Consider the following 10509-nt stretch of genomic DNA (forward strand, 5'->3'; position numbering starts at 1 on the left):
CTATTCCCTTCTCTTACGGCGCGGTTCAGGTGTCCAACGATATATGAGGCAGATACTGCGCCATTTCCTTTCCCCAAAAAACCAATTATTATTATTATTATTATTATTATTATTATTATTATTATTATACAGGCCTCTACGCTGGGTTCACGTGCACGTTGTCAAACGTTGTTCACTTGACTCATCGAGGGCCCAGACTTTGGAGCTTCGATGCAACTCCACAACGCCGATCTCCACCGAATAAACCGCTCGCAACGAGTGGCCAAGCATCCACGCCACGCATGCCGCAGAAGCGGCGCGATCGCAGACAACTCACGCGCGCATTATACAGAGCGAGTGAATTTCTCCCACCGCCAGAAGCAGCAGGCACCGCCCTCCTCTCAGCTTGCTGGCGCCGGGCGCAATCTGCGACTCGCCGCACGAGCGCTCCCGGCGCCGCGCAGCGTCTAATCTGCGCGCGGAAGAGCGCTGGTAAACAACGCCCAAAGTTTAAATGTTTAAACGGATAACGGCCGCCAGCAGCGGCCAATAGCCCGACAGCACTGTCGAGGAATCTACTGACTCACGTTTCCGCCCAAAAGTTGAGTATGCGCGGCGCTGATACGTTAACAGGCGCCACACGCGCGGATAACAAGTTATCGAATTGCACTGTGTGTCGATGACGACTGCAATGTGCGCGGCAGAGAAGCCCTCAGCTAAGGCGCGCTTTGAGGTCCACACAAACTTTCCCAACTCCCGAAACTACATTGAATGGATCGAAAAACACGCCCTTGGCGAGTGCACTCGTGTTGGGGCCCTTAAATGGAAAAAGCAACACGTAATTGAAGGGGGGCGCTCTGGAAGCGTGTCTTTCTCACCTCTGAACGGCGTGTAACGACGAATCTTGGGCGGAAACTCAAAGTTTTTGGTGAGAGGAAAGCCACGTTCGGAGAGTTTCAGCTCGGAGTCGGCCGACGTGTTTCCAGGGCAGCCCGGAACGGGGCACAGGGTCTGGCAAGCACTCATGTCGAAACCCTTCGCGTAAGCCGGTGCGAGGGTCTCGCCGTTGCCGAAGCCGAGTACGGCCCACAAGAACATCACCACGGCGAAAAACATGACGGAACTAGGAGGAGCACGCCAAAGGCACGCGACAGTTCTAACTCTGGAGGTCTTCGAACCGCGGGTCCGCGCGCGGGGGCCAGCTTTCACGCCCAAAATTGCAGACGACCGAACGCCGGACGAGCAACGCTGGCGAGCTGACGAGCTGCGCGCCTCCTGTCGTGTACGGAATGAACGGCACCAGCTGCTAGCGGCTGCTAGCGGAAGAATCGCAGACGAAACCGAAAGCGAAACAAAGAAAGTTGTCGCTGGGCGGCGCGCTCAACGTTTCATGAAACCGGAATTTTTTTTTGTTTCAAAGTAAACACAAATTACGTCAAGTGTGTTGCTGTACTTATTCATTTTCTAAACAACGCTTTCAGGTATGGTTACAACGAACGGTTAACACAAAAAGAAACGCACGCAGCGCTGTGCACATTTTGTTTTTAAGCTATGGCGGCACATTTGAACTATTTTTATCGCGCGCAATGCACCCCATCACTCCTCGCGCACATTTATCCAGATCTTTACAACCCAAACTGCAAACACTGTGGCCAACGTGCTACCTACGATCACATCCTGTGGGACTGCAAAATAGAGCCACCTCCGGGTGATCTAGTTACAGCTCCTTCTCTCGAGCGGTGGGAGACCGTGCTGGCTAGCTCTGACCCCAGAACGCAAGTTTTGGCGGTGGAGTGGGCTGACAAAGTCGTCGAGGGCTATGTGCTCTCGACCACTTAACGCGACCTCTTGCCAAGCTCTTCCCGGCGAATAAAATGTTTTACAATCAAGATCCCGAAATCTCTAATACAGGTTCCTACTCTCGAGCAGTGGGAGGCCGTGTTGGTCAGCTCAGACTTGGGAGTTCAAACCCGGGTCATTGAATGGGCTACCCAGGTCGCTGTCAGCCGTGGACTGATAGCCACCTAGCACGGATCGTCTGCATTCTGCCTTTTCTGACGAATTAAATGTTTTCCAATCCAATCCACGTTTTAAACACTTTGAACCCCGAAAAAAAAAATTACGGCCTCGGCCATGTCGCATAATACGACCAACGCATAATAGGATACGGCGTAAAGTTTATTCAGCAGAATTTCAAAATTCACCCCAGGTGACCGACAGCGAAATTGGACGGCAGAACACAACGGTTCTGCAGCTGAATCGTCGACCTTTCTGAATTTCCCGCCTCCAAGAGACTCCAAGCCCCGTGTTCGCTGCTCGTGAAACCTAAGGCGTGGCGTCGCTTCAACCAATATAGTGAAGGGTTGCACAACCATTGTATTATGACGACCCTCCCGGAATAACAGGTCCCGTTGGGTGACCTGTCTTGCCAGTAGTAAGCAAAATAGGCTTAAAATTTGGTCCAGCAAAGCATCAGTATGAAACCATGCCTTTCCAATATTGGGCCAATTACCTGTGCTGCTTAAGTAGTGCCATTTGCGAAACTGCCTGCTAAAAGAGGAAAAATAACTTCTACCTGCGGCAATTAATAACTGTGGTCACTGACTAATAATGATGATATAATAAATGTTTCAGCGAACACTTTCGGAAATTCCTCAGAATAGAAGGTTTAAAATAGAAAAGTATTTTCCAGAACTAACTGCCAGCCACGCGGCGGACGTCACTGTAGAAATCATCCAAATAAGGAAGCTTTTACGTAAAGTTCAGCAATTTTTAAATAAACTGATCTGCTGTTTTGTGCCGGTAGGGGAGTTTGAAGCCATTGACAAGACGATGCCAGATGTTTTAAGACGACAAACCACAGCACGCTCCCCGCGCGATAGCTTTGGCTAACGCGTCCAGCAGCTCCTTTGGTAAATTTACTCGTATGCACGTCTACGAGCGCACATTGTCAACAGGCTCCTTAAAAAAACGTGAAAATTGCATGCGAATGAACTTATAAGATATGCAAACCCCTTAAGCGGCAAAAAGAAAAAGAAAGTATATCCCAAATTGTTCAAGTAGACCTGGCCGCGCGTTCCGCTGCTTTAGCAATTGCGAAAGTTTCATGCAGACGACGTAATGAGCGGGAAAATTGCCTAGTTGATGCAGGCTACTGTTTTTAGCTTTAGGGCAAGTCCAGCCATGGTCAGACGGACCTTGAACGGCGTCAGCGAGCTGCGTCGGCTCACCTCTGCAGAATAAAGTTATATTGTGCTCTAGAATATGTACTTTAACGGAGCTGCGGGGAGTGTTGACGCCATCTTTCGAGAAGTTGAGAACAACGCGAAAACAGCGACACGGAGCAATGGCGCTGTGCACCTTGTGGAGCTAGTGCTCCTGTAATATAGGAACACTTCAGCTATGTGCTGGAAGTAACCCGTGCTCCCTCGGCCAACGAACCACAGCTAACACCTAAAATATACCTGCTCGGTTCGCAGACCACGGCCGTCGGCTGCAGCCTTTAAAGATGCAGGGACCACGTGTAGTAGCATACACGGTAGTCTTACATTTGAACGTGAAGAAACGAACAAACCGGCGGTGCAGGAAAAAACTTCAGAAGTGCAGATACGCAGGCCATAGGAGGCCTTCCATTAATGGCCGTCAAGCTCAGACTTAGAAAAAATGCAGTTTATGATCAGTTCAGTTTAATGACAGCTTTGGTTGCTTAACTTACGTGGTCTCCGAAATAAAGTATCCAGTCATTTGTGGTGATGCCAACCCAAGATGAAAGAAAAGAAATTTCGTCTCGCGACAATGTGGCGAAGGATACTCAGCGTCACTGCGGAGGCGCAGGGACCGGGGTGCCCAAAGAAAGTCTCTCACTCCCCTTTAAAATGGCGCCTTTGAGCTGTACACTTTAGGCGGCACAGTTGCCGTGCCTTTCATTTCTAAGGCGCCTCTCCTTGAAATGAAGTAGACTAACGTTAAGACGAATTATCGAATAAGTTGAACAGTGTGAGCTACGGGAACCCAAGTTGAAGTTTGGTCGCACGACGGCAGCTCGGCATTGCCCCATTGGCGACAAACCGCGATACGACGGGAAGCTGCCGGATCAGACGCTCTGCTATAGCTTCAAGTGTTAAGGCAGCTCTGGGGCTACAGCAGTGGGCTTCGACTACAATGCTCACGGCCTTAAGGCGTGTTCACATTGACGAGTCGCAAACGTCGCGCGACCGATTTCGGTCAGTTAGTTACGGTTTCCGAAGTACTATAGGAAGGCAGGGAGGGAAAGTAACAAATCGATTTAAACCTGTCGCGCGACCTCCGCGACTCGCCAGTGTGAACCCGCCTTTGGGTGTATCCAATGCCACAGACGAGCTCATAGAAGCTGCGCTCACTGCACAGTCGCGTCGGTTAACGACCACGAAGACGGGTAGATATATATTCTCAGGCAGTTGGGATTCTCTCCCATGCAGACGAAGGAACTTGAGTTGGGAATTCCTGCAGAAGTTAGGCAGAAAATGCCATGGAATATGCGCCTTTCTTTTCATGAGGAATGCGGGAAAGACAGGGTGGAAATGTTGCATCGGAAGTATACGTACGCAGGACGGCACGATGCCGCGTACATACTGATGCGGCAGAGTATACGCTGGACAAACAGTCAAGGTGGCGGTGGTCGCAAAGGAAGGTGCCCGCAAGTAGCTGCACACTCAGAAAAGGTGCGGTAACGACGGCGAAGGAGGCGGCCATCGCACTAGTGCTTGCACAAAAATACGTAACAGTGGTCATCAGCGACCCTAAGGAAGCGATGCGCAATTTTGATTTAGGTAGAGTATCGCCAACGGCTGCACGCATACTGTCGAACGGTAAAATTGAGAATTCGATCGTTTTGATTTGGGCGCCTGCATGTGTACCAAACCATTCAGGGTAATGCTGGAGCTCATGAGCTCGCCCGATGGCAGACTTCCCGGCCGGTCTCCGCGACTACCTCTGAGGATGGATACAGTTCAGAAAACGAGCGGCTATATTCTTTTCGATATTGCACAGTTCTACAGACATAGCATACGGGGATATCCAGAGCCACACAGGAAGCTCAGCAAGAACGAGGAAGCAGCATGGAGGCAGTTGCAGGTGGGCACCTTTCCGAACCCAGCCACACTGAGAAGGTTCCTGCCGGGCTTAAACGAAGGCAAATATACGGCCTGTGGAGAACGGTCGACCCTAGCCCATATAATGCGGCTATGCACCCAATCCACCAGTTTAGTGGACAGTAAGGACTCGTGGGGAGGTTCCAGGACCTAGAAGAGCAGAAGACCGTCATCGGACAAGACTTCGAAGCCGCCATGTCCCAAGGGATCTCAGCCGTCTGACAAGGACAGGAGGGCAAGTCCGTCATCCTGATAGTTGATCTGAACTCAATAGCTTTTCTATGTTATAAGTACTGTTGTATCGTGGACTGTCATCTCAGGCCACGGAATACTAACGAACGAAATGCGACGACTGCAGTAATTACTGCTCGCATTCGCTGTCTTCTAGATACCTGCAGCGTTTGTTGTAAATGTCTTGTTACGATTACGTGGCGAGAACATCGCGTTTTCATACCCCATATTTTATCAAGCGAAGCCGTCGCTACTACAGCTTTCTCCTATTTCTCAGTAAACAATTGATCGCGTGGGGTGACGTTCGTTTTGAAGGGACAACACAGCGCAGCGGGGACAGCGGATGAGGGACAGATTGCAGCGTTACACTTTGTCCTTCATCGACTGTCCCCGTTCGCTCTATGTTAATTGTCCTTTGAAAATGAGGTTCAATAAGTGTTGCGCTGTTATTACTGCATACGTTAATAAAGGCTACGCCCCATGCAGTTTACATGTCGCGAACGCTGTTCAATCGCATCGAAAAACAGCGGCTTGAAATTGTCTTTTTGTTCGGCTGCTTTGTTTTTCGGCTTTGTTAATTCGGTATTAACCTGCAATATCAGCACAAATTACACGGCTCTTTCACAATTGTTACTTTCTGATGTCGCATGGACAATACAACAACGCACCCACTGCTGTACGGCATCACTCCAACAAAACGCCACATTCGCGCCAAGTGCAAAATATTCGCAAAGAAACGAAGTGCAAGCATCGCGTAAGAATTAACACAGATAAATGAGAGGAGTAGCACACCTGGTTTCGCCGAACTTCATCTGTTCACCTGACTCACAATCGAGCAAGTAGTCTATGCTGCCTCAGTGCCCGGAGCACGCATGTCCCAAACTTTACCAAGCTTTTCAACTGACAAGCATGTGCTGGGCCGAGCAGAAACATTTTTTCCCTCAGCTCCGTGTATTTCTCCGAGTGTACGCAAATTCGCTTTCTATTACAAAAAAAGCACACACACACACACACACACACACACACACACACACACACACACACACACACACACACACACATATATATATATATATATATATATATATATATATATATATATATATACACACACACAACACACACATACAGCAACAAGCTAAGATCAACGACAGCGTGCTATGCATATTTTAGGCGTATAATTAAATAGCGGATTTACCTCGAGGCACACGTCGAAGACTTGAGAAAAGCACTTCGCGATCAAACGTGCCTCGTCCTCGTCGTCAATCGATTGCTCAACAACGTAGACGTGGTTATGACTTTCTCCCCTTTAATTTAGTTCGCTTTGCGTAACTGCGCATCAATTTGACCGATCTTCTTGAAGCCGTAGTGGAGATGATACACTGTGACGTGCCAGCGCGAGCCCGCACACGTGCAAGAAAGCACGCGAAAATATTGCAGTGAAAGCAGCAGTCAATGTCCCAGTTCCTACTTTTCATTCGCAGATGGCTCTGCACATCAAGAGCAATTACAATAGGTATGAGGTGGTAAGAGGGATCTGGAAAGGGGTGATAGTCCCTAGCCTGACCTTCGGTAATGCTGTCCTGTGTATGAGGCCAGATGTTCAAGCAAGGCTGGAAATTAACCAACGGGGAGTAGGGAGGTTAGCTTTGGGAGCACATGGCAACACACCAAATCAGGGGGTACAGGGTGATATGGGATGGGCGTCTTTCGAGAGCAGAGAGGCTAGCAGTAAGATAGCATTTGAGGAACGATTGAGAAAGATGCAGGAAAAGCAGTGGGCTAGGAAAGTTTTCAGATACCTGTTTATAAAGAATGTTGACACTAAATGGAGAAAGCGAACTAGAAAATTGACAAGCAAATATCTGGACAGCAGTAAGGGGGCAAATCAGCAATTATCGGTTAAGAAAAAGGTTAAAGAAACAGAGAGAGCTCTGTGGAAAACAGGGATGCTGACGAAATCGGCACTGGGAACATACCGGACCATTAAACAGGAAATTGTCAAAGAAAATATCTATGATAATTGTAGGGGAAGCTCTTTGTTGTTTGAGGCCAGGACTAGAGTTTTGCGGACTAAGACGTATAGAGTCAGGTACCGGGAGATAGACACTTTGTGCATTGCGTGCGGAGAGGAGGAGGAAACGGCCGAACACTTGATACTTTTCTGTAAAGGGCTTCACCCTACAATGGAAAGCAGCGGGGCTGACTTACCCAAGGCAATGGGGTTTAGGGATAGTGAAAGGAAAGTGGATTTTAAGAGGTTAGAAGTAACCAAGCGAAGGTTATCTGATTGGTGGCTAAAAGCAAAACAGGAGTAAAATTTCACAAGACATGGCTAGGTGGCTTGAGCCACAATGGGTTCAACCGTATCCATCTAGAGTTCCTGTATATACAGGAACACTATATCCATCCATCCAGCAGCGCCACTCAGCGATGCCTCTGCGCGGCACTGTCGTGGAAATAAAAAATATGACCTTCATTTGATTTGAAAAATTTGACCTTCAAAAAGCATTTGATAAGATTAATCATCAACTTCTGCAACATAAAATAATTTTGGTTACAGGGGGCCCTACCAGTCATTCTTTTGCAGTTATTTCAAAGATCGACAACAGTGTGTAAAAAAAAAATTGGCTGTGGTTTAGCTCTGGTTAACCCTAGTTGAATTGCGAAAGCTTCGTTTCCTTGGCACGTCGTCTACGCTGCGTCTCATTCCGACGCTCTCGAGAATGCAAAGTGGTCTCTTTCGCAGTTGAAGAGTCACTACGGGACGTGGCACTTCTAGCCACGTCTTCGTTACGCTTCTTGAGTCTTGCGGCGCGTTCTTCTGGCGTCTCTTGAGCGCGGTGTCTCTTCCTCGCTTCGTTCTGTCGCTGTTGCGTCTCTTTCGCACTCCCCATAACGACTACAAATGCACGCCGTTTAGCTAAACGTTGTTCCCGCTCTTCATCCGTTTCTTCCGCACGCCGCTGCTTCACCTTATACACATCATCCGACATACCGTGGAGGATTCACTGGGACAACTGCGACGAGCCGAGTTGGGGGGCCGCTTTTCCACAGCTGGCATGACGTCATGTAAAGCGAGCGCCTCCCCCACGGCAGCAGTGCGTGGAGGATTCGCTGGGACGATCGCGACAAGCCGAGTTGGGGGGGGCCGCTTTTCCACAGCTGGCATGACGTCACGTACAGCGAGCGCCCCTCGCGGCAGCGGAGCGCAGCTGCAGCATGGAGGATTCGCTGGGCCGACCGCGACGAGCCTAGTTGGGGCCCCGCTTTTCCACAGCTGGTATGACGTCACACATAGGTAACGCTAAAGGTCAATGGTGGATTCTCCGGGACGACGGCCAAGAGCGGAAACCTCAAACAGTATTGCTTTCGCAATAATAGGTGACGGTTACAGTACATTTTTGGATATTAAATCAGGAGTACCTCAAGGATCGGTTCCAGGACCCCTCTTATTCAATATTTACATTAATGAAATTGCCAGTTTACCCCTGCAATCCAAGCTGTATTTATATGCAGATGGCACGGCCCTTGTACTAGAATGTGTTATAACGAACTTGGAGGTATACTTCAAACAGATATACAGCGCGTGCTCTCGTGGTTTTCAAGCAATGCAATAGTTGTCAACAAAGCCAAAACAAACCTTATATATTTCTGCAATAATCATAAAGTCAGAACAAATACCAAGACAATTTACTTACATAACTCACGTTCCGAGAATTGTTCATGTATCCCAGTACAACTAATAGACAGCGCCAAATATTTAGGAATGACATTCGACAGCACACTATCTTGGAATATTCATACCGCGGAAGTTTCAAAGAAACTAAGAATGGTATGTGCACATTTCTACTCTCTGAGGTCGTTATGTGACGCACCTATACGAAAAATGGTGTATAAGAGCTTAGGCGAATCTGTACCAAGATATGGTCGTAATATATATGGTTCCGCATCCACATACAGATTAACTGTAATAAAGTGTTTTAAAAAATTGCATGCAGCCTGTCATATGGTAGTTTCATAGTGAACATGTATTATTTAACATGAATCGTTTTAATATGTTATTCATAAAAAACAGTATTTATTTGATATTTTATACAAACATTATTTCTCATGTTCCTTCAAGGTAGAAAATATGAAATCACGACCCTTACGGCAGAGAAATTTAGTATTCCACGTGTGTACACTAATTATGAAAAGAAAACCGGCGCACTTTATGTACCTTCATGTTTCAACAAATTTGAAACAGACCACACCTTCAACCCTCCTCGAAAAATTAAGGCATTTATAAGGTCATTTGTGCAGTCAAATGAATGACACCATGTGCTTTTCGTATGCTGCCCCTTATTAGACAATTTATTTGGAACAATGCTCTTTATATGTAGTGCTCAAAAGATAATTCAGTTGCAAAAATGCCCTGTCTGAGTTTTTTTGTATGCGTGTTGAGGAAAATACAATCTTGTTCATTTACTATGCCAGTATTAATACCTTGCTTTGTGCCTCGCTACTTTGCTACATGCATTTTATTTCTTTTGAACATTTATTTGCTTTGTTACATTGAGACATACATGTGTATTTATTTCTTTTGAACATTTATGTGCTTTCAATATTGTTTTTTTTTCTGCAAAGCTTTGTCCTGATGCAGTTATGCTGTACTGCCCAGCCATGCTCACAAGCATCAATGCTTAAGCGGGCTGGTTACTATCATGTACAATTGCCTTTAAATAAAATATAAAACACTTACACACAACAAAATGCACCCCCACAAAAAAAAAGGTACCTTATATGCACCTTCGCGAAAGAGTGCAAACAAGCTGTCTTGGGGGGGGGGCACACTTTTTTGAGGTGGCTTTTTGTTCGTGCAGAAATGGCAGGGCACCATCGCTTCCGCCTGCACGCGTCGCAGAGAAGCCAGATCTCAGCATCGCGTGCGTCACATGCTACGCGTTGGCGGCGAGCGCACCCGATGTCAATTAGTGCTTAAAAAGTTGGGAGCTGAATTTTCTACTGAGGCGGCGTCGCAACACGCGCTATCACAGCACAGAGATGACCAGATATCGGCGCCACGCGTACATTCCTTTTGGCGGACGGAAAGACTCATAGTGCAGTTATGAATGGCGACAGCCATTCTGGATTAGCAATGGCAGCAGCAAGTCTCGCCTGCCGGCAG

General features: G+C 47.6%; 1 protein-coding gene across 1 annotated transcript in view; it reads right to left on the reverse strand.

The window, feature by feature from the left end:
- LOC144124939 (uncharacterized) overlaps positions 1 to 1260 on the reverse strand; it is a 130409-nt gene extending 129149 nt beyond the window's left edge. Inside the window, exon 1 of the mRNA XM_077657904.1 lies at positions 858 to 1260. Within this exon, the coding sequence (XP_077514030.1) occupies positions 858 to 1095 (238 nt within the window). The 5' untranslated portion in view covers positions 1096 to 1260. The remainder of the gene's footprint in view (positions 1 to 857) is intronic.
- Positions 1261 to 10509: the final 9249 nt, after the last annotated feature.

This window comes from Amblyomma americanum, chromosome 3 (assembly GCF_052857255.1).
Source record: "Amblyomma americanum isolate KBUSLIRL-KWMA chromosome 3, ASM5285725v1, whole genome shotgun sequence".
Lineage (NCBI taxonomy): Eukaryota > Metazoa > Arthropoda > Arachnida > Ixodida > Ixodidae > Amblyomma > Amblyomma americanum.